The sequence below is a fragment of the Phoxinus phoxinus genome, assembly GCF_949152265.1.
Source record: "Phoxinus phoxinus genome assembly, chromosome: 6".
Taxonomy (NCBI): domain Eukaryota; kingdom Metazoa; phylum Chordata; class Actinopteri; order Cypriniformes; family Leuciscidae; genus Phoxinus; species Phoxinus phoxinus.
The window spans coordinates 41632023-41656472 of record NC_136881.1 but is presented as its reverse complement, the minus strand read 5'-3'; the positions used below and the strand labels follow the sequence as shown (position 1 = coordinate 41656472).

The 24450-nt window shown below is 40.9% G+C and overlaps 2 protein-coding genes across 2 annotated transcripts in view; both read right to left on the bottom strand.

Moving 5' to 3' along the window:
• LOC306999701 (sialic acid-binding Ig-like lectin 14) overlaps positions 1-24450 on the bottom strand; it is a 40168-nt gene that overhangs the window by 13178 nt on the left and 2540 nt on the right. The window contains exon 3 of the mRNA XM_079614587.1: positions 19522-19878. Within this exon, the coding sequence (XP_079470713.1) occupies positions 19522-19878 (357 nt within the window). The remainder of the gene's footprint in view (positions 1-19521; positions 19879-24450) is intronic.
• On the bottom strand, positions 10503-19451 carry LOC307000233 (uncharacterized protein; the record flags this gene model as incomplete). The annotated part of the gene is made up of 6 exons (XM_079615668.1): positions 10503-10856; positions 11004-11077; positions 11152-11229; positions 13918-13963; positions 14080-14173; positions 19184-19451. 6 exons carry the CDS (start codon positions 19449-19451, stop codon positions 10805-10807), a joined length of 612 nt encoding a protein of 203 aa, XP_079471794.1. The 3' UTR covers positions 10503-10804.

Here is a 24450-nt window from a genome sequence, read left to right as displayed (position 1 = left end):
CCTCCTCTTACACACTCTTCCTCCTCTAACACATTCTTCCTCCTCTTACACATTCTTCCTCCTCTTACACATTCTTCCTCCTCTTACACACTCTTCCTCTTATACACACTCTTCCTCCTCTAACACACACTCTTCCTGCTCTAATACACACCTCTTATATAATTTCCCCCCGTTCTCAACATTCAGAGCAACATTTTGAGTCAATTTTGTCACTTTAAACTGTCTTGTATTTTGTACAGTTGGTTTGGTCACATCATTAGAAATAAGTGTGAACAATTCTGAGTCGTTGTGTGTAAACGATGACAATTGTGTTGTAGTTGTGTTTAACTTTTGCATGGCCATGTTTAGCGTTTTGAAACATAAGTGCATCACAGTGATAACCGCAGCACCTGAGACGCGCCATGGTGAGGAGCAGAGAGTTCGATTATCACTCCGCCCAAGTAGCAGTGCTTCGCCTTCAGAGAATATAGTTCCCAGTATTTATACGGTTAAAATATGTCTGTGTCTCATGTGACTTTGTTTTTTGTACACTCTGTGACTATACAAATCACAACATGTAAATAGGAAAATGTTTGCGTTATTTTGTCACTTATTTGGATTAGTTTGCTAGCTGCAACCATTTACATCCAGTCTTTGTGCTAAGCTAGGCTAGCGGTGGGTGCGTCAAACAGACTTATAGCACGCACGGAGATGAAAAAGGTATGTATGGACTTATCTAACTCTGGGGGATAAGTTGAATAGGCTAAAGTCCCAAAAAGTCGGAGTGTTCCTTTAAAACATCAGAGTTTCTAATGTGAATGTAAGAGACTCACCCTGAATCATGAGCAGAAAGAAGATCAGAAGAAGAGACATTCTGACCGACATCAGCATAACATATATCTATAATACAGCATTAATATATTCATCAATTAAACAAGTATATGTAAATCATCCTGTTCTTAACATTTCTCATGTACAGACACGTATGTTATATATGAGCAATAATCATCAGTTTCATTTAAGCAAGAGTGTGTGTGTCTTACCGTGTTGAAGCTCATCAGATCAACAGCAACCAAATGACTGACAGTTTTAACTCATGCACTTTAGCTTTACAGAGAATGTCTTTGTGTGGTTAACACTGTTTATTAATAACCAGCAACGGAAACATCACTGTCCCTCAACAAGAGAACAACATTACTGAAATAAACCTAACTAAAGAAACATAATGATATTTTCCTGTAAGTTGAAGATGAATAATTGTGAAGATGAAAAATAGTGATTGACAGGAGAGGATCATCAAGGTTGATGTGAGTCGCAGGAGGTGTGACCTCTGGTAATATTGATATGTTAAAATAAAAGAGGATAAAAAGGACACCATTTTAAAATGTTGTATAATACATAAATGTATGTGCCTTCAACATTCATTCATTGATGGTTAAATTCATCAAACTCTTTCTGTAAAATATTCTCCTTCTTTGGGTGTTTTTCAGAGTGCGCTTAAAACATATTTGTTTTCTCAAGCATATGAAAATGCTTTGTAAACTGTGTATGTTTGCATTGTTTTTATGTTCTTGTTTTATGTATCTCTTTTATATTTTATGTACAGCACTTTGGTTCCACTTGTGGTGTTGAAAGTACTCTATAAATAAAGTTGAGTTGAGTCAATGTAACCTGGGTTAGGAACCCATGACATGCGTCTCTCTCTCTCTCTCTCTCTCTCTCTCTCTCTCTCTCTCTCTCTCTCTCTCTCTCTCTCTCTCTCTCTCTCTCTCTCACTCTCTCACACACACACACACACACACACACACACACACACACACACACACACACGCACACACACACGCACACACACACGCGCACAAACACACACCCTCTCATTAAAGCGGTGGTTGAATATGATTTGACTTTAGTTAGTGTGTAATATTGCTGTTTGATCATAAACAACATCTGCAAAGTTACAAAGCTCAAAGTTCAAAGCAAAGGGAGATATTGGGAGAAATACATTTTTAAGGACTACAACAAACGGCTGGTAGGGACTACAACATTCCTCGCGGGTTAGTGACATCACCAACCCTAGAATTTACGTAAACCCCACCCCCGGAACACGATTTATAGATTATCATGACAGAATATTTACATTTAGTCATTTAGCAGACGCTTTTATCCAAAGCGACTTACAACTGAGGACTACAGCAAGCGAGTCATCGTGAAGAGGCAAAAATAACGCAAGAAGTGCTCAGAATACAAAGTTCAGGCATTGCTCAGAGTAGCATAAGCCAAAACAAGGGAGGATTAAAGGAAAATTTTTTTTTTTTTTTTATGTCAACTGTCAAACTGAGTTTTCAGTTGTCTTTTGAATGTGGTCAGGGATTCTGCATTCCGGACGAGGGTGGGAAGATCATTCCACCAGCATGGAACCGTGAATGAGAATGTTCTGGAGAGTGATTTTGTGGCTCTCTGTGATGGTACCACGCGCCGGCGCCGTCATTGACCGATCGCAGGCTTCTGGTAGGGATGTAGACACGTAGGAGCGAGTGAAAGTAGGAGAGAGCTGAGCCTGTGGTCGATCTGTAAGCAAGCGTCAATGCCTTGAACTTGATGCGAGCAGCGAGTGGTAGCCAGTGCAGAGAGATGAACAGAGGAATGACGTGGGCCCTTTTGGGCTCGTTGAAGACGAGACGGGCTGCAGCATTCTGGATCATTTGTAGAGGTTTAGTTGCACATGATGGAAGACCAGCCAGAAGAGCATTGCAGTAATCAAGCCTAGAGATAACCAAGGCCTGGGCGAGAAGTTGTGTTTCCTGCTCAGTCAGGAAGGGCCTGATCTTCCTGATGTTGTGCAGTGCAAACCTGCATGATCGAGCTGTCTTTGTGATGTGGTCTGTGAAGGTCAGATGCTCATCAAGTATTACTCCAAGGTTTCTGACCGACCTTGATGGGGGGATTAAAGTTGAATCTAGCTGGATTGTGAAGTCGTGCTGTAGAGACGGATTGGCAGGGAGGACGAGAAGCTCAGTCTTTGCCAGGTTGAGCTGCAGGTGATGTTCCTTCATCCATGCCGAGATGTCCGCCAGGCAGCTTGAGATACGTGCAGCTACTGTGGGATCATCAGGTTGAAATGAGAGGTAGAGCTGGGTGTCATCAGCATAGCAATGGTAAGAGAAGCCATGTGCCTGTATGATGGGTCCCAGTGATGTGGTGTAAATGGAGAAGAGGAGCGGTCCAAGAACTGAACCCTGAGGAACCCCTGTAGTCAGTTGATGTGCTTTGGATACCTCGCCACTCCATGCGACCCTGAAGGACCTACCTGTGAGATAGGACTCAAACCAGTGGAGAGGAGTTCCTGTGATGCCCAGTGATGAGAGGGTGGACAGGAGGATCTGATGATTCACAGTGTCGAAGGCAGCAGACAGATCCAGGAGAATGAGAACTGATGATTTGGAGGCAGCTTTTGCGATCCGTAGGGCTTCTGTGACTGACAGCAATGCAGTCTCGGTTGAATGCCCTTTCTTGAAGCCAGATTGGTTTACATCTAGTTGGTTGGTCAGAGTGAGGAAAGATGATACTTGGTTGAAGGCAACTCGTTCAAGTGTTTTCGCAATAAATGGTGGGAGAGAGACAGGTCTGTAATTATCTGTAATTCACAGGTCTGAGTGATGTGTTTAATGTCGGTTTCTTAAGCAGTGGAGTTACCCGAGCCTGCTTGAATGCTGTAGGAAAAGTGCCAGTGTGGAGCAATGAGTTGATGATGTGTGTGAGTGCTGGTAGAAGTGTGGGAGAGATGGCTTGTAGAAGGTGTGAGGGGCAGGTGGTGGGGTGACTGGAAAGGAGAAGTTTAGATACTTCTTCCTCGGTTAGTGGAGAGAAGGAGGAGAGAAGGTGTTTGGGAGTGGGAGGGGTTGGACTGGGCTCCTGTGTGTGTGGAGCTGAGAACTGACTGCTGATAGTTGTTGTTTTGTTGGTGAAGAAGTTAGCAAAATCATCAGCAGTTAAAGAGGAGGTGGGTGGTGGTGGAGGTGGACAGAGGAGAGAGTTGAAAGTCTTGAAAAGTGTTCGTGTGTTAGCGGTGCTGTTGATCTTGTTGTGGAAATAAGAAGATTTTGCAGCATGAACATCAACAGAAAAGGAAGAGAGCAGAGATTACTAAGGTCAGTTGTGTCTTTTGATTTGCGCCATTTCCTCTCTGTTGCCCTGAGTTTGGTCCGGTGTTCACGAAGAACCTCAGATAACCAGGGGTTAGAGGGAGTAGTGCATGCTGGCCTGGAGGAGATAGGGCAGATATTGTCTAAAGAAGAAGTTAAAGTGGAGCATAAAGTATCTGTTGCGGTATTAACATCCAGAGATGAGAATTGTGAGGGTGAGGGGAGAGAAGATGACACAGCAGAGGAGAGATGGGAGGGAGAGAGTGAGCGCAGGTTTCGTCTGAAAGTAACTGGTAGGGGGGTTGGTGGAGCATTGGTAGAGAGTTGTAGATTGAATGTAATGAGGAAATGATCAGAAACATGGAGAGGTTTCACCAAAATGCTCTCTGTGATGCAGTTGCGTGTGTAAACCAAGTCCAGTTGCCTGATTTGTGAGTACCTGTGGTGATGAGCTGTTTGAGATCGAATGAGGCTAGGAGAGAGATGAAGTCTGTTGCATTAGGGAAATAATATACCAGTGTGAAAGGAAGAGGGAGAAGAGGATACTTAAGTGCCTTTTAGGTGTCCTTGCTCGGTGGAGTCGCACAGGTAGAGTCGATGGTCTTTACCCGAGTCGGTCTTTACCCGAGCGCTGAATGCTACCGCTGACGCTACCGCGACAGCGCGCACACTACAGAAATATAGTGCTTTCAAACGCCTGAGTGAGGACAGCTGTCTCTCCAAGCAATTAACACAGGCAAAGCAAATAATCCGAAAATGGGACAAATCGAATCTGCCTGTTGGACAGCTACACTTAAGTGCTATAAAATTTAAACTGCAATACTTTTCAGACGCGGCTGTTATTTAAAGTAGGAACGCGTCTAATTAAAATACAGATTTGTTTGAAGGTAGAAATGTACAAATAACCAAAGAATCGAAAATAGCCCTACTTTCTGGAAAACAATACACTGAACAACAAGAGAACTGAATATTAAGAAAAAAACAATTGCACGCTCTTGTCCTTTTCACAGACCGACGCTTGTCCATGACTAATATGCTAATCAATGACTTTGTCCGACTCCAGTTTGAACATAAAAGGCTAAACGTTTTTAAAATTTTGAAACACACGAGCTCTTGAAGCTCCGCCCCCTGTCCCGGGAGCTGCAGCTCATTTGCATTTAAAGGGACAGACACAAAAACGATGCATTTTTGCTCACCCTCAAAAAGGGACAACTTTAACATGATATATATGTCATGATCCTGGCTCTCTTTCCCTTTACTCTGTCTCCCCCTTTTGGTCACACACACTCATGCACTCTCGCTGATCATCATACCTCTCATTACACACACATTTCTCTCATCACCCCCAGCTGTTTCCACTCTCTACTCATTACTATGTCATTCTTTCCACACCTGTTCTCTCTTTCTCTAATTATGTCTGCTTCTTTTAGCCCTGTTCCTCCCTGTCTCGTTGCCAGATTATTTCATGTGTTATACATATGAGTCGTCAGTATTCTAAACCTCTCGTTCCTGTCTTGTCTTGTCCTGTGCTCCTTGGGAGATTGTTCTACCTCTCTGCATTTGCGACTAAGCTGTGCTTGTTACAGAATACCTGCTAGTCTCCGCCTGCTGAGATCTGACCTCCTGTGAGTTCCTGATTGCCTGGCATCGCCTCGGTGTTTTCGGTCTCCGAGATCGCACTGCTGTCTTATCGGAGGATCAAGTTACGTTCTGTCAATATTCCTCTGGAAGATCTTTCGTTATCCCTTATCGCTGAAGATATTTGTTCTCATCCTCTGGACAGCTACTTTCTGTTATTAAAAGACTGTTATCCCTTCATCTATTGGGTCATTCTTCTCTCCACATCACAATATAAAAATATCTGTGGGGTATTTTGAGCTAAAACTTCACATACACACTCTGGGGACATCAGAGACATATTTTACATCTTATTTTACAAAAAGGGCATTATACCACCCCTTTAAGATCTCTCTCTTTTTCCATTCACTGACACACACCTTGGTCAGAACCTAGTGGTATGTGGGGGGCCTTGTCATGGAAAAGTTTGGGAACCCCTGATCTAAGGCACTGCACTGGTGCTTCAGAGTTAACACGTTGCAGCCAGCACTCCTGTCTCACAGCATCTCTTATTATTCTACAGGTGAGCAAAAACCATTCAATAACTGGTCTAAACTGACAGTGGTGGCAGTGGCAGGTGGTGAAAGATATCTTAGGTGGGGCTGTGCCATATTCAGTCAGTTGCAATAGTCTGGTAACTGTGGGACATCCCAGCAAACACAGAACGTTGGCACAACATACGCAACCTTCTCACAACGTTTTAACAACATGGCCAGAGGATGCTATAAGTTCAAATTCAAGCTTTACAGAACAGGAAGATTAAATACATAACTACTATAACTACTGTTCTGTGGTGAAGTCGGTTACAGTGTGGTCACAATGTTAACTCAGTCAGTTGCAATAGTTTGGGAGCCAGGTCTTTTATTGTGGCTCTTCCTCAAGACATCATTCTCTCCTTCAAAAACCTCTTAAAAACACATTTTTTTCTCTGAATATTAATCTTCAGCTCGCAGTCTATGTTATTTGCTTTAATCCCTCTTTGTTTTTAACCTAATTTTGCAAGACTCTTCAGCTCTGCAGTTCTGCTGTGGCTTTCGTTGGAGTTATTATTTTGTTCAAGGGCGAAATTGTCAATCACACATTGGGGGGGACAGCTGTGGGTCTTTTTGTGTTGGCGCATGCACACATTTTTTAAATCAAAATAAAATAAAGGCCAGAGTCCGAATGTTTGTAATGGACTAGTTACACGTGGCCGCCATTTTGGATTTCCTCTCTGTTTCTGATCGAAACATTTTCTAATTTCGGGATATATCTCGAGTCAGGATCTAACATCGGCTACATTCACACGGTCAGTCTAAATCGGTTTATTTGTGTATCCAATTGGAATCTGGTGTACATTTTTTGACTGCACTTCAGTTCATGTCACGGTTCATTGTTGAACCAAACATAATTACAAGGAAAAATCATTACCACATGAGGGAAATTAGACTTATTTTTCAGAGGGGACGTGCTTTTAAACGGACATCTCAGACCGTTTTCAAGAGAAGAGTATTTCTCTTGTGAAAAGATGTAAAAAAAAAAAAAGGTTTAAATCTAGCTTACACATTTACCCAAATTATTCAGGCTAATTGTAGTAATAATGCTATATTTGTCACAGCTTATGAAATCCTAAACATTTTCTGATTTTGAATTTGGGGTTTTCAAGCTGTATAGGCTAAGCCATAATCATCAAAATTACAACAAATAAAGGCTTGCAATATCTAATTTTGCATGTAATGAGTCTATATAATATATATCTTAGCTCTTAACCCCTTAGCAAGCACTCCTCTTTTTTTAATAGATATGAAAATGCACATTCCGAACTTAAATGGTTAGAATTCAAGAATGCTTTGGAATATAAATGTAAGTTTGGTCTTGTTTTACAGAAGACACTTGGCAGATTTTTGCAGAAGTGAAATAAATTTAGACACAAGTTATAGAAGTTTGAGTTTATGAACATGTACAACGTTAAAAGTTTAATTATTCATATTTTACATAAAATATATATTTTCAAAACCTGGGTGACTCTAAAACTGCAAAAAAAAAAATCAAAGGCAAAAATCTGAACAAGTTGTGTTTCAAATTTTAGGTTGATATCTCAAAAAAATAAGCTTTCAGTGAGATTTTATTTGGGCGCAGTACCAAACTTTTCCACTAGTTGACATTACTGCCCATATAAGAGCGCCTCCATTTCCATATGTTATTTGAGTGATCTGAACCATTATTTTTACAATTTTCATACAAGTTATGAAGTAGACATCCTATTTATAATTATTTTTATTTTTTTATTATTATTAATTTATTTTAGTTTGTTGAATTGTTGTATAAAATCAATGTCACATTTGCAATCGTGTGGATATTCGTATGATGTGATCAACATTAAACACAGGAACTCACACAGGGTGTGTTTTTGTATTGCAGAGAGTTTGAATCTGAATTCGATCTCTATGCACAGCCTGTGTCTATATTTGTTCTTCATGCTAGTAAGTGCTAAATCCCCACTAAAACGCCAATGGTTTACTGGAGAAGAGCCTGACTGATCTTAGCGCCGGGTTCGTCAGTGTTGAAAGGATCCTGTTTGCAGAGTCTGATAACCTACACATACATGTACATGATATTGCGCACAGCAGAACAGACTGGCATGTCGACACTGACAAACATTTGTCTTGCTCTGCTCCGTCGTGGCACTTTAAGCATCAGCCTCGTCCCATCATGACACACTGAGTTTCTGCATCTTTCTGTAGCGTCGCCACAAATGGGAAGAATAGATGGGGTACAGTATGCACTAAATGTGTAGTCTTCACAGATCCTGAGCACATACTAAATTAGCGAATCAACATGTTAGCTCGTGCATAGATCATGCGACACTGTCTGGCAATGTCCCTCATCAGAAAGGTCATCAGTTATATAATGTCCTAAGTTTTTTCGCTCATCACATACTTTAAGGACAATACCAGACAGAGAGATATCAGGAAATGACCGTTTCATGTCTTCCCTACTCCTAACAATCATAATATTACTTCTTTGCATTATTTTTAATGTCAAAGTCTGAGCCACATAAAGAGCAAACCCTCGGGAACTGTTGAAGGTCTAGCCCTATATGGACAGAAAATCACCCAATTAACATTGTTAAAACTTTCCCCAAAATAAGTCTTGTTTAGAGCTAGCCTGGCAAGCCAGACTTACATCAAGATGTTTAGTCTGGCAACTCTCCATAGACGGCTTAATCCGAGGGGCGGGATAAACGGTTGTCTCTCAAAATCCCTCTGCACGCAATAGGATAGCGCTACAACCAATCAGAGCAACGAAGAAGGTGACGTAGTCGGAACACATCTTCCTTTTTTAAAAATGACTTCAGTGCCTATCTTTGTTCTTTTCTTAAAGAAAAACTTAACTCCAAGTCCTCCAGAGTCGTGGCCAAAGCCGATTCGAAAGACCGCTGTTCTCCATCCGCAGCCGCCACTCTTTGTTTTCAAGTGGCAGCCGTCTCAACTCTGTCGTCATATGTTAAGCCCGCCCCAGCCTACTCTATACACGACGTGATTGGCCTGACCCAATTTAGGTTTTTGCAGCTAGAAGGTCTATGGAGAGTTGCTAGACTGCCCTGGCTGCAAAATACATGTTGCTGACGCTAGGGTGCGTCTAGATTTCAAGGCTAGTTTAGAGCCAGATTTCGACTAACTTCGACCTTGAAGAAGCTTTGTATCCTGTGTATTTGTGTGTGTGTGTTAGTATTCCTTTTACCCTGGGGTGACAAAATAACGTTGTTCTCGACAAGCTGGATCCTCGAAACGCAGTCCTGTGACCCAGGAGAGTAACTTCGTACCAAACTCAGGGTCCTGGTGTCAGCTGTATAACCGATGGAGATATGCTTTATCAGTCCATGTGTGGATATTTTCTAAATGTAGCCAATCAGAATCATTCAATCTGAAATAATGACTTAGCTTCATGATTGTGTCAGAGTATTATTGGTGTGAAAATGGGAATATAGTGTAGAACGGCCAACAAACTGAGTATTGAAGCTGATTCTGCTGATGAAACTGCAAACTTTCTTCAGGAAAACTTTCATCAATTGACTGCACTTCTGACTCCTGATCTTCATTCATCATATCTGGTCCTGGTCTTTAACTGTACATTTCTCTCCCTCAACAAGAGAACAATATTACTGGACTAAAACTAAAGAAAAAATATGATCTTTTTCTTTGTTGAAGAATTAAGATGAATGATAGTGATTGACAGGTGAGGATCATCAAGGTTGATGTGAGACGCAGGAGATGTGACCTCTGGTGGCAGTTTGAGGGATTGTTAGGGATGGGCGATTACAAACTTTTATATTTTAACATGATACCAATACTTTTAGTTACAGTTTTAACAATGCCAATGTCAAAACCAGTTTTTAAATGGGTATGTGATTTTTCAAAATTATTTTTAGAAAATAAATAAATAAATAAATAAATACATTAGACAGGAAAATCACACCAACAAACTGTCCAGCTAAATGTCAGGAGGGTTTTGGAGCAAACATGAAAAAGTATTGAAAACAAATAAAAGTGATGCAGAAACCCATGTTTGGTAATTAACAATTTTAATATTTATATTTTTTAATGGAATCAATAACAAATAAGTATAAGCTTGTGAGTATCGATATATCAAAACTGCAATATGCCCATAAGGTTTGTACAAGCAAATATGGGACAATCACAAATAAAACTGAACATTTAAAGAGAGAGTTATGGAACACAAAATACAGAATAACAGAAGCTGATAATATTGAGCAGCAAAAAAAAAAAAAAAAAAAAAAACAATGAAATTTAGTCCAGTATATCTGAATAAAATATCAATTATGATTTAAAAGCAGGAAAATGCGTTAAAATGAGAAAGCATAGCTTGTTTGCCACAACTGAACATAACTTTATAGGGTTTTTTCTCTGCTGACTTAATTTTAACATGATATATTCACACATGACAACTCACCAGCGTTTAACTTTCATTTAATTTCACTGTTACATCATGTTTCTTAAACTATACTGGCATGTGACTCATCACTGATTATCCCTGTCAATCATCAGTGGCTCCGCCCACAGAGCTCAGGATTGGATAATTTGTGCTCCGCCTCTCACTGCAGCACTTCCTGTTGATCTGAACAAAGAAACAAGATGAAGAAAGACTGACTGAAGTTCATCAACAACATTATAAACCCTTTCACAAGACACATAAAACAATCACACTATACTGGAGAGAGTTGTGTTGATTATATTGAGAAGAGCTGCAGGTTCTGACACTTACTGATGGATTCTCATGTTTAGAAAAGCTCTGAGATCAAGAGTATTCAGGAGTCTTCGAGGTCTGCAATCAACGGTCTGTGTGAGAGAGAGCGAGAGATCGGTCATGTGATCATCTGTGATGGACTATCTGACTTTGACGTCTCACTTACTGTGAGTGTGTCGTACAGGTCAGAGGTCGTGGACTTGAGCTCAAGAGCTGTATATGTGTCTTCATTGGGATCAGAGATCTACAGGAGAGACAGAAGGACTTACATCACAAAATATCCATCACAATAATATATATGGGCCATTCTACAGAATTGGTTCAAAGTCAGAGTTGGAAACGTCTTGATATTGTTTTTGTCTTTTTCCACAATTGTTGTAAGTATGCAAATTGTATAATATCCAAGGTACACGGTTCTAATTGTGCAGTTAATTATCATATTGTACTTTCAGAAAGTTTTGGAATATTTTTTCAGTAACACTTTACTTGAAGGGGTGTGCATAAGACTGACATGACACCATGACAACTTGATATTAGCAAGACAACATAACTTGTCATAAATATGTCATAAACATGACAAAGCAGATTAATTATCAAACTTAAGAAACCACTTAGCTTTATAATTTTTATAAATGTCTTAGAAAGTGTTTTATGAATGGAAGGATACACAGCAAAATCCCCAGTGTTAAATCAACACTGCTCGGAGCATATATGGTCCCACTCTGCAGAGTGTTAAAATAACACTGAAGCAGTGTTAAAGTTAATGAGATAATTAAGTGATTAATTAAGTTATGATTGAACATTAATGATGGACACCTGCTGTTAACAAGCACAATCACTGAAGAACAGAGAAACACAAGAACTACAACTGACTTTTAGTCACAGCTTTAAATTAAATCAGCTGAAGATAAAAATAAGACATTCAATCTCTAAAGATTTCTGCAGAGGATTAAACAACTCCACAAACAGCATTACCAGCTTCACTTATTACTAACCAGACTGACTTTATTTCTGGTATATGTCTATGGACAAAAGTTTAGATGTCGATGTTAAAAAAAAGGTCACCATTATGGAGATCAGTATTCCATTCAGTTGGCCAGTTTGACTCATGACATTTTAAGTGCAATTTTGCTCTTTATAACAATATTTACCAAAACTCATAATATGTTACAAAAGAAGCTAAAAAATATTAAATGTCCAGGTGTTATTGTTTTCATTTTTATAAAGATGAAATATTCACTAATCTTATCCGTGACAAAAAAAAAGTTGTTATTAGTTATTAATAAAAGTCACTTTTTTTACACAGAGCAGTCATCCTGAATTAAAAATTTGATATACATTTCAGATTTTTTTTGAAAATTATTATTTTTATATTAGAAACGACAGACATCAAGAATCAGAGTATGAATCTCAACAATGGTGACATGCTTCATGCTGCAATGCATGCTGGGAGCCATGATTTTTATACTATGGTGCCTCCCATAATGCATTGCGGCATAAAGCATGACACCATTAATGAGATTCATATGGGGATTCTTGATGTCTGTGTGTTTGTCCAAAGATTACTTTCACAATAAAGTATTGAGAACTCATATAGAACTCATATAGAGCCCATTTACTGAGTTACTTTTACTTCATTAACTGTAGAAGCACTGTCCTTGAAAAGCATAATAAATTCAACTTTTACAATGTAATCCAAATAATTTCTTAAAAAATTATCACATACAATATATATATATATATATATATATATTTTATACACACATCAAGAATCAGCCTGTGAATCTCAACAATGGTGACAAATAAAAGCATTTTGCAGTGCATTCTGGATGCCACCAATCAAGTCTCATTATTTGCTCCCATAATGCATTGCTGCATGAATTAATAATGAGCTTATGTTCAGAGGTGCTCTGTTTGTCACCATTGTTGAGATTCATACGCTAATTTTTGATGTCTGTGTGTGCCTACCTTGACACACTTTTTGGAAGGTTTTTTTTTATTTTTGTAATTTATTTGTTCATTTGGATTTAATTGAAAAGGCTAAAGGCATAGTCTACAAGGACAGTGCTGCTATAATCCATAAGTTAAACTTAACTCAGAAATGATGCTCTCAATGAATTCAGTGCTTCAGGCTAACTGTTGATTATGTTAAAACACAATCAGCTCACCTTTCCTCTTTGTTCATCTGGCTGTTATAACTGATTTACAGCAGCCAAATAAACTCTAAAGTTAAGAAAGTAAGGGTCAAGAGCCCGACTAAACTAAACAATGATCTCCATAATGGTGACAATTTTACACACTGTTTTCGTAGTGACAAACTTTATAATCTACGGGACAAATTTTTTTACATAAAGTTTCATGATTTAAAAATTAAATATAACAAGTTTTTTTTTTTTTTTTTTTTTTACTTTACTTTACTTTTTAAAATATATCAAAAATATTTATATGTAAAAAAAATAAAAAAATATATATAATTTTCATAACTTGAAATTTAGGGGTTATGGTTCGGGACAGCCTCCTGAAACTCTCAATTCCTCCCAATTGAAAGTACCCAATAAATGATGATTTTATATATATTAAGCTTACTTATATTTTAAATATTATTGTGGGATTCAATAGATAATAGTAAACATCTAAAATTTGAAAACTTAAATGCTTTTTAAATGTGTTTTTTGGTTGTCGGACAGCAGTTTGCACCAATTCTGTGAGTATTAAAAACATGATCAATGATAAACTTTGGAATATACACATATTTATGGAAACACTATAAAAAATACCGGAAAAAAGTTCCCTGACAATGTTCAATGGCTTTTTCATGGTACGCCGTACGCTTTTTTACCATGTTTTTTGACCACATCAAATAATAAATCAATGATTAACCCAACGGCTGATCAATTCATTCTCTGCTTTTGTGAATGTTTAGATGATTTACCTGTTTCACTCTGTGATCTTCAGCTTTAACACTCCTTCGTTTCTTTCTGTTATAATGACAGACATTAACAGCATATGGACACGAATCATTAAAAACGCAAATTAGCCATTTCCTACATTAGACCAAAAGTGAACAATCACTGCAGTTTATTATTTAGCTTACAGTATAATCAGGATGATGAAGATGATGATGATGAAGAATAATCCTCCAGATGTCACTGTGATCACAATCACACTCAGACCAGCAACAGGAGTAACTGAAAGAGGAAGATCATCATGATTAACTCTCCAAACTGATATAGGAGTGTGTTAATAAAAGCTTCACCAGTGACAGAATAATGAAGAACAATTTTACATTTGTACATAATTACAAGTCAATGTGCATTTTAAGTTTTTGAAAAAGAAATAACATTTGATATCACACAGTTGAGACATATGAATGACAGATTTATGAATCTCCTCCACTATTACACCAGATGATGGAGATCACAGGTTTCACTGGAGGATCTACAGATGTCAGGTAAAAGTATTTATCAGAGGCGGCTGGTGGAAAATGTTCTAGGAAAGACTGCAGTTATTATTGGACAATTTCAGCAAACATCCCAGTTTAATTTTTCACTCATAATGCTAAACAGTGAAAGTTAAAGAAAAAGTTTAAGAAATAAAGTTAACAGAAGGAAAAAATATTAAGACTAGAATTTGAGAGGCTTGAAGCATTTTAAATACAGACAAACATGTTTTACAAAGTTCTGGATTAAGTTTAAGGAAGATTCTGACAAAACAGTTTTTTCTGCCAGATTATTTTTTATTTTTTTACTTTTCATAATTTACGATGAATATATACAGTGCAACCGCAAAAACTGAGAGGAAAACAAATAATGTTACATTTGTACATAATTACAAGTCAATGTGCAATACCAAACAGGCCCACATGGAGATTCCTAAAGACCACTAGGGGTGAGCGGGGCAATACTTCCACACATGCTAGCATGAAGAAACTTCTCATTTATAATTTGTGCATTCTCGTTTATTTTCCTCGCTTCCTTTCCTTGTGTCTCAGCTCGACCCCCTGTAGGATGCGGGTGATGCAAGAAAAGAAAATTTATACTCGAGGAATCGGGGGAAAGTTTTTGGGTGCTTCTCAATACTCAAACTGATGCTTCCTCGTCTCCTCGCTCCTCCGTCCTCCAGCCGGTGACCCAGAAACCGATCAAACTCAGCATCTTGAACATCTCAATTCTCTCCATTCCCTTCACGTCACAATCATTTGTATTTATACTTTACCTTTTTAAATAAATTATATATCAAACATATATGAACAGGGCATCTTGCTCTATCTTTATTATTTATGAATTTCTTAAATATCCAAACTTTAACAAGGCCAGATCCCTTGAGCGCAGCTGATGACGCTTTGAAGTGACGCTGCAGTGATCAAGAATATTCCAATATAAAGATCGGGCGCTTCTCATTTCTTATTTGAGCGTCCTCCTTTCCTCGTGTCTCAGTTCCACCCGCTGTAGGATTCGAGGGAAGGTTGCAAGGATAGAAAATTATTTGTTATTTAACAAATCAGTGACCACGGAGGCTCACTATTGGCTGACGCTGGTCATGTGTGTGATGTGCAACACAGAAGCGCTGTGCAGTTATGCAGTTATACAGTTATTAGTTATTATGCAGTTATTATGCATAATGCAGTTATTATGTTGCAGTTATACACTGCAACAGCAACAGACACCCCCGGCTCAGGAACTGCAACAGCAACAGACACCCCCGGCTCAGGAACTGCAACAGCAACAGACACCCCCGGCTCAGGAACTGCAACCGACACCGGCTCAGGAACGGCAACAGCAACGGGCACCGGCTCAGGAACAGCAACAGCAACGGGCACCGGCTCAGGAACAGCAACAGCAACGGGCACCGGCTCAGGAACAGCAACAGCAACGGGCACCGGCTCAGGAACAGCAACAGCAACGGGCACCGGCTCAGGAACAGGCTCGGCAGGCGTGACGTGAAGCTCGGGCTCGGCAGGCGTGACGTGAAGCTCGGGCGGGGCCGGCAGGGCGAGCAGCTCGGGCGGGGCCGGCAGGGCGAGCAGCTCGGGCGGGGCCGGCAGGGCGAGCAGCTCGGGCGGGGCCGGCAGGGCGAGCAGTTCTGATCGGGCGGGGTCGGCAGCTCGGGCGGGGCCGGCAGGGCGAGCAGCTCGGGCGGCCACGGCGGAGAAGATCCCTCGGGCGGCCACGGCGGAGACGACAAGGGTGAAGACGACAACTTGGGCGGCCATGGCGGAGACGACCAGGGTGAAGACGACCACTCGGGTGGCCATGGCAGAGACGAGCAGGGTGAAGACGACCATTCGGGCGGCCATGGCGGTGAAGACCAAGGCGGAACAGGAACAGACCCTGGCTCAGGAACAGTCACAGACACCACCGGCTCAGGAACTGGAACAGACACCACCGGCTCAGGAACTGGAACAGACACCACCGGCTCAGGAACTGGAACAGACACCACCGGCTCAGGAACTGGAACAGACACCACCGGCTCAGGAACTGGAACAGACACCACCGGCTCAGGAACTGGAACAGACACCACCGGCTCAGGAACTGGAACAGACACCACCGGCTCAGGAACTGGAACAGACACCACCGGCTCAGGAACTGCAACAGACACCACCGGCTCAGGAACTGCAACAGCAACAGACACCCCCGGCTCAGGAACTGCAACAGCAACAGACACCCCCGGCTCAGGAACTGCAACAGCAACAGACACCCCCGGCTCAGGAACTGCAACCGACACCGGCTCAGGAACGGCAACAGCAACGGGCACCGGCTCAGGAACAGCAACAGCAACGGGCACCGGCTCAGGAACAGCAACAGCAACGGGCACCGGCTCAGGAACAGCAACAGCAACGGGCACCGGCTCAGGAACAGGCTCGGCAGGCGTGACGTGAAGCTCGGGCTCGGCAGGCGTGACGTGAAGCTCGGGCGGGGCCGGCAGGGCGAGCAGCTCGGGCGGGGCCGGCAGGGCGAGCAGCTCGGGCGGGGCCGGCAGGGCGAGCAGCTCGGGCGGGGCCGGCAGAGCAGCATGCCTAACCGGCGCGTCCGGGATGGCAGTCACCTCTGGGATGGTCTCTGGGTTAGGAACCACCGGACGGTCCGTTGAAGAAGCCTTTCTCCTTCTCCTCTTCCGTCTCCGGACCACTGGAATCGGAACCACCAGACCCGACTCAGGAACAGACACTGTCTCCGGCTCTGGAACAGCAGACACTGTCTCCGGCTCTGGAACAGCAGACACTGGCTCAGGCTCTGGAACAGCAGACACTGGCTCCGGCTCTGGAACAGCAGACATTGGCTCCGGCTCTGGAACAGCAGACACTGGCTCCGGCTCTGGAACAGCAGACACTGGCTCCGGCTCTGGAATAGCAGACACTGGCTCCGGCTCTGGAACAGCAGACACTGGCTCCGGCTCTGGAACAGCAGACACTGGCTCCGGCTCTGGAACAGCAGACACTGGCTCCGGCTCTGGAACAGCAGACACTGGCTCCGGCTCTGGAACAGCAGACACTGGCTCCGGCTCTGGAACAGCAGACACTGGCTCCGGCTCTGGAACAGCAGACACTGGCTCCGGCTCTGGAACAGCAGACACTGGCATGTCCAGGATCCGAGCCAGATGCTCCAAATAGTCCATCATTGCCTTGGCGGCCCCACCAATGGGCATCTCTAGATCTGTCCCAAACTGGGCAGACGGGACGTGAACAGTCTCTGACTGGGCAGACGGGACGTGAACCGTCTCTGACTGGGCAGAACCGTCTCGAGCCTGGCGGCTATGGTCTCCTCATTCCTTCTAGCACACATTGAAAAATAGGCCAACAAAGAAATCGAGGATCCTTCATCCTTTCCCGGAGGGAAAATCTCGCCACGCGGTATCCACATACCGACCGGATCGTATCCGTACTGCTGGATCTATTTGTGACGGAGTCCTTCTGTCACGAACACACACAAGGTGAGAATATCCAATTGCAGTATTTAATATAAAAAGGGTAATCCGTACTCACAGTCAGTCCAGGCAAGGGTCGAAATCAAAAAGAACACAAGACATAAAAGATCAAACAGGAAACGGAAGTGTGGGGACAAAATACAAGGACTCCGTGACAAACACTGAAACTGACAGGGTATATATACACAAGTGCTAAACGAGGTGACGAGAAACAGCTGAACACAATGAACACTCAGTGACAGACAGGATCATGGGAAATGTAGTTATAATGTGGATGACACCGTGGGGAAGAGGACATCTAGTGGACACCAGGAATACACAAACCAGACACTGTGACACACTGGTGTCCGCTTACAATCGAAACAAAACATTGTGCTTTTGTAAAATAAAGAAAAAAACACTTTCTGTGAACTTTTTTCTGGAGCACGTCTCTAAACTTAAAGGGAGCACTTCGCAGATTATTGTAGAAATAAAATAAAAAAAACATTGTAAAAGTTTACAAAACCGTGATAGTTTTCAACTAAAACTTCAAGCAAATCAAAGCTAAATATCTGAAATATTCTAAATATAAAACATAGCTAAATAATCTGTGACAAATTTTAGGTTGATATCTAAAAAAATAAATTAAAAAAGCTAAGTTGTTTTGTGCGCAGTACCAAACTTTTCCACCAGATGACATCCAGACTCTGTTGACCATATAAGGACTCTTCGACTTCCATAATATGGATTAAGTGATCTTAACCATATATTTCCATACTTAAAAAAATATTTATGAAGTAGACATCCTATTCAGAAATCATTTGGGTAGTAATGTTAATATTTGATTTGAATTCAATCTCTAAAACACATATAGAAACATACAGAAATAATCAGAACGTGTGTTATAGTTTGGCACCACATCTTTTGAAAATCAGTCGCCAAATATGAATTACAGTCTGAATGCTTTCATGTGCTATATAGTATGTCAAGATTACTTTAGATTTAGACTAAAATATTATTGTTATAAATGTATAATGGTAAGTGTCCCACGGGTGTCGGGGAGGTGCAGTCTCAAAAATAGTTAATAATAATTAGTGGTTAAACATCATAAATGCAGATATTTTTTCTTTGTAATGTGTGAAAAGTATTGATATTAGAAGTTCATTATTTGTACATTATTTTCATAGTTTGATTTTTGGGGACTTGTGTTGAATACAATGACCCGGACCACACAAGCTGTAGCCAGAAGTGACCAGTGCATGAGGGTTAAAGAGAAGAAGTCAATCTGTACTCACACATGACATTGAGCTGAACAGCAGGAGAGATGTGAGTGTGTCCGTCTACAGCACAGCTATATCTGCCTGAATCCTCTCTTCTGACTGGATTGAGGGAGAGTTTGTTACTGAAGTTACTCTCAGTTAATATCTTCAGTGAGTTTCTGGACCAGATGAATGTTGCTCTGTCAGTCAGAGCGCAGCTGCTTTTACATGTCAGAGTGACTGAATCTCCCTCTGTCACTCTCTCAGGAGACTCCACTTGAAGATCTGAACACAACACACACATTATATCTAGTGCTGCTGTCATACACTCATTATTATTCTACATAATGCACAGAAGAAGAGATAAACCTCACCAAACTCATCTGTGACATTAAGAGTCACTCCTGGATTACCAATCCATTTCTTATCAGTTATATTAGTGGTGAATCTGAAATAGTATATGTGTGAATCCTTCAGTGTCACATGACTCAGTCTGACGGTGCAGTTCTGCTGTTTATCTCCCAGATACTGAAGCCTCTGACTGTATTCAGGGTCCTTAGACAGATCTGGATATTCTCCATTATCTTTTACCAGTGTTTTGGTCCAGAACACTTTCTTGATCTGATGTCCAGTAGGGTATGTATAAGTGCATCTCATTATCACTGTTGAGTCGTTTAGTGCACAGATGTGTGAAGAACTGTAACTCACACCCCAACCATCACCAGAAACCCCTGAAACACAGAATTCATCAAACTGTAAATGTTGTTTTATCAGTTATATTGCGGCATGAAAACATGACAATACTTTATTACTATAAAAAAACAGCAACTCATTACAGGAAATATGAGCTCATCTTCTCAGAATCTATGGAGTGATAAATGTGAATGATTCTGCAAAATCAAACAATGCTTTCAGATCATACACACATCAATGTTATAAGGTTCTTCATTAGCATAGCATTCTTCATTGTATATATTGTAAAAAAGTAAAAAAAAAATTGCAACTACATAAAAAAGTAGTAATGTCAACTGACAGTAGTGAGGTGAATAAATACTGTATGCACTGCAAGAACTGTAAAGTATTATACTGAATATTGTATAGTATCGAGTGTCTGTATATTCAACACTTGCATACTGTAAAAACACAGACCCGACAGCAGAAGACAAAAAGGTTACAGTAAAAACTCTGAATGAAAAGCATGTTACTGTAAAACACACTCAGAAGAGTTGTGCAGCTGCAGAATCAAGTTCAGTGAGAGATTTATTATTATTCAGAATCACGTGTTCATGTTGAGTCTCGATATCAAAACCCTGAAGCAGATCCAGCCTTGACAACACTATACACACACCTGCTCTTCCTCATCCTCTTCCTCCTCTTCCTCATCCTCTTCCTCATCCTCTTCCTCCTCTTCCTCTTCCTCCTCTAACACACACTCTTCCTCCTCACTCTTCCTCCTCTAACACACACTCTTCCTCCTCTAACACACACTCTTCCTCCTCTAACACACACCCTTCCTCCTCTTACACACTCTTCCTCCTCTAACTCACACTCTTCCTCCTCTAACTCACACTCTTCTTCCTCTAACACACACTCTTCCTTGTCTAACACACACTCTTCCTCTTATACACACTCTTCCTCCTCTAACACACACTCTTCCTTGTCTAACACACACTCTTCCTCTTATACACACTCTTCCTCCTCTAATACACACTCTTCCTCCTCTAACACACACTCTTCCTTGTCTAACACACACTCTTCCTCTTATACACACTCTTCCTCCTCTAATACACACTCTTCCTCCTCTAACTCACACTCTTCCTCCTCTAATTCACACACTTCCTCCTCTAATTCACACTCTTCCTCCTCTAATTCACACTCTTCCTCCTCTAACTCACACTCTTCCTCCTCTAACACACACTCTTCCTCCTCTAACTCACACTCTTCCTCCTCTAACTCACACTCTTCCTTCTCTAACTCACACTCTTCCTCCTCTAACTCACACTCTTCCTCCTCTAACTCACACTCTTCCTTCTCTAACTCACACTCTTCCTTCTCTAACTTACACTCTTCCTCCTCTAACTCACACTCTTCCTCCTCTAACTCACACTCTTCCTCCTCTAACACACACTCTTCCTCCTCTAACTCACACTCTTCCTCCTCTAACTCACACTCTTCCTTCTCTAACTCACACTCTTCCTCCTCTAACTCACACTCTTCCTCCTCTAACGCACACTCTTCCTCCTCTAACTCACACTCTTCCTCCTCTAACTCACACTCTTCCTCCTCTAACTCACACTCTTCCTCCTCTAACTCATACTCTTCCTCCTCTAACTCATACTCTTCCTCCTCTAACTCACACTCTTCCTCCTCTAACTCACACTCTTCCTCCTCTAACACACACTCTTCCTCCTCTAACTCACACTCTTCCTTCTCTAACACACACTCTTCCTCCTCTAACTCACACTCTTCCTTCTCTAACTCACACTCTTCCTCCTCTAACTCACACTCTTCCTCCTCTAACTCACACTCTTCTTCCTCTAACACACACTCTTCCTCCTCTAACTCACACTCTTCCTCCTCTAACTCACACTCTTCTTCCTCTAACACACACTCTTCCTCCTCTAACTCACACTCTTCCTCCTCTAACTCACACTCTTCCTCCTCTAACTCACACTCTTCCTCCTCTAACTCATACTCTTCCTCCTCTAACTCACACTCTTCCTCCTCTAACTCACACTCTTCCTCCTCTAACACACACTCTTCCTCCTCTAACTCACACTCTTCCTTCTCTAACACACACTCTTCCTCCTCTAACTCACACTCTTCCTCCTCTAACACACACTCTTCCTCCTCTAACTCACACTCTTCTTCCTCTAACTCACACTCTTCCTCCTCTAACACACACTCTTCCTCCTCTAACTCACACTCTTCCTCCTCTAACTCACACTCTTCCTCCTCTAACACACACTCTTCCTCCTCTAACTCACACTCTTCCTCCTCTAACACACACTCTTCCTCCTCTAACTCACACTCTTCCTTCTCTAACACACACTCTTCCTCCTCTAACTCACACTCTTCCTCCTCTAACACACACTCTTCCTCCTCTAACTCACACTCTTCTTCCTCTAACTCACACTCTTCCTCCTCTAACACACACTCTTCCTCCTCTAACTCACACTCTTCCTCCTCTAACACACACTCTTCCTCCTCTAACTCACACTCTTCCTCCTCTTATACACCCTTCCGCCTCTTGTACACTCTTCCTCCTCTAACACACACTCTTCCTCCTCTAACTCACACTCTTCCTTCTCTAACACACACTCTTCCTCCTCTAACTCACACTCTTCCTCCTCTAACTCACACTCTTCCTTCTCTAACTCACACTCTTCCTCCTCTAACTCACACTCTTCCTCCTCTCCCTCTTGTTTCTATCCATTACTATCAACATTCAGAGCAACATTTTGAGTCAATTTAGGCACTTTAAACTGTCTTGGATTTTTTACAGTTGGTTTGGTCACATCATTATAAATAAGTGTTAATTTCTGTGTTAGAAAAAAGAGTCGTTGTGTGTAAACGATGACAACTGTGTTGTAGTTGTGTTTAACTTTAGCCTGTCTGTGTTCAGCATTTTGAAACATAAGTGCATCTCAGTGCAAAATGTGTTTTAATGAGTGAGAATGTGTTTAGAGTTTGGCAAAAAGAGAGCATGAGATTTGCAAACAGTGTTTTAACTACATGACCTTGTTTCATATTTTACAGAAAGAGTGATTTATTCGACAAATTGGTTTAGGCTATTGAAAATTTGGTTCAGAGAACGGGGTCTAGTGTTTTCAGACAAACTGAATCATGGAATATGACAAAATAAATATAATTTAACATATACACATTCACTTCCGAGAACAAGAGCAAAACATCATGATCTAGTGCTACAGCAGAACTGTCACGTATTCAGCCTGAGACTCTAATCGACACGCTTCACACTCTCACGCCACACACACATTTTCTCACGCAGAGAAAAATCGTGAAGCAAAGACACTGACACTGACAGGCGAGACAGAGCTGGTTCCTATTGACACATTCTCAGCTCTCATATTCTGTCTATTTTATTATAAAATGAAAACAATAAATATTGTTTTGGCGCTTGTAAATGTGACGTGGCAGATCGCTGTAGCGCCTCAGTTCAAGCGGTGCGTGAATCAACATCAACGGATTAACGATAGGTAGGCTATGTTGAAAGATAGAGTAAAACTTACTGAAATGTAGGCTATATGCCTCACTCAAAAAAATAAATTGTTGAATGAACATGATTTAATCGTATCACCCATTATGCATCTAAGCAAGATTTGAATATTTTATTTGAACACAATATTGGTTTGTAAATTGAACATGATTGTAATATGTCAATGCAACTTCTTTGCAACTAATTGAATCAACATGTTTGTATTGTGTTAGACTAATCAAATGTATTCTCATTCACTCAAAGCACAGGAAAGCAGAATCACCAAAGGAGAAAATCAAATTTTTAAGTCACCATTATGGAGATCAGTGTGTGTTTTAGTTGGGCTCTTCACCCTTAAATTATTAACTTTAAGTTTTGTTTGGCTGCTGTACATGAGTTATATCAGCCAGATGAACAAATAGGAACGGTGATCTGATGGTGTTGGTTGTGTATTAACATAACCATTATTTCACAATCATTTAACCTGAATCACTGAACTCATATAGAGTCCAATTTATGGGTTAGGTTTAATTTATTAATTTTAGCTGCATAATAGGTTTAGCCTTTTCAATGAAATTAAAACGATCAAATCAATACAAATAAAAACATAAATATACACATTTGTTTTTTGGGCACACACAGACATCAAGAATCGGTGTATGAATCTCAACAATGGTGACATTTATAAAGCATGTTGCAGTGCATTCTGTGTTGCACCAATCAAAACTCATTCATAGCTCCCATCATGCATTGCTGCATGAATAAATAATGAGCTTATGATCAGAGGTGATCTGTTTCTCACCATTGCTGAGATTCATACGTTAAATATTGATGTCTGTGTGTGCCTAAAAAATAAATGTGTATATAAATATGTATATATATTTTTTATTTTTATTGATATGATCGTTTAATTTTATTGATAAGGCTAAACATGTTATGCAGCTAAAATTAATAAAATAAACCTAAATCATAAATTGGATTCTATATGAGTTCAGTGATTCAGGTTATATGATTGTGAAATAATGGTTATGTTAATATACACAACCAACACCATCAGATCACCGTTCCTATTTGTTCATCTGGC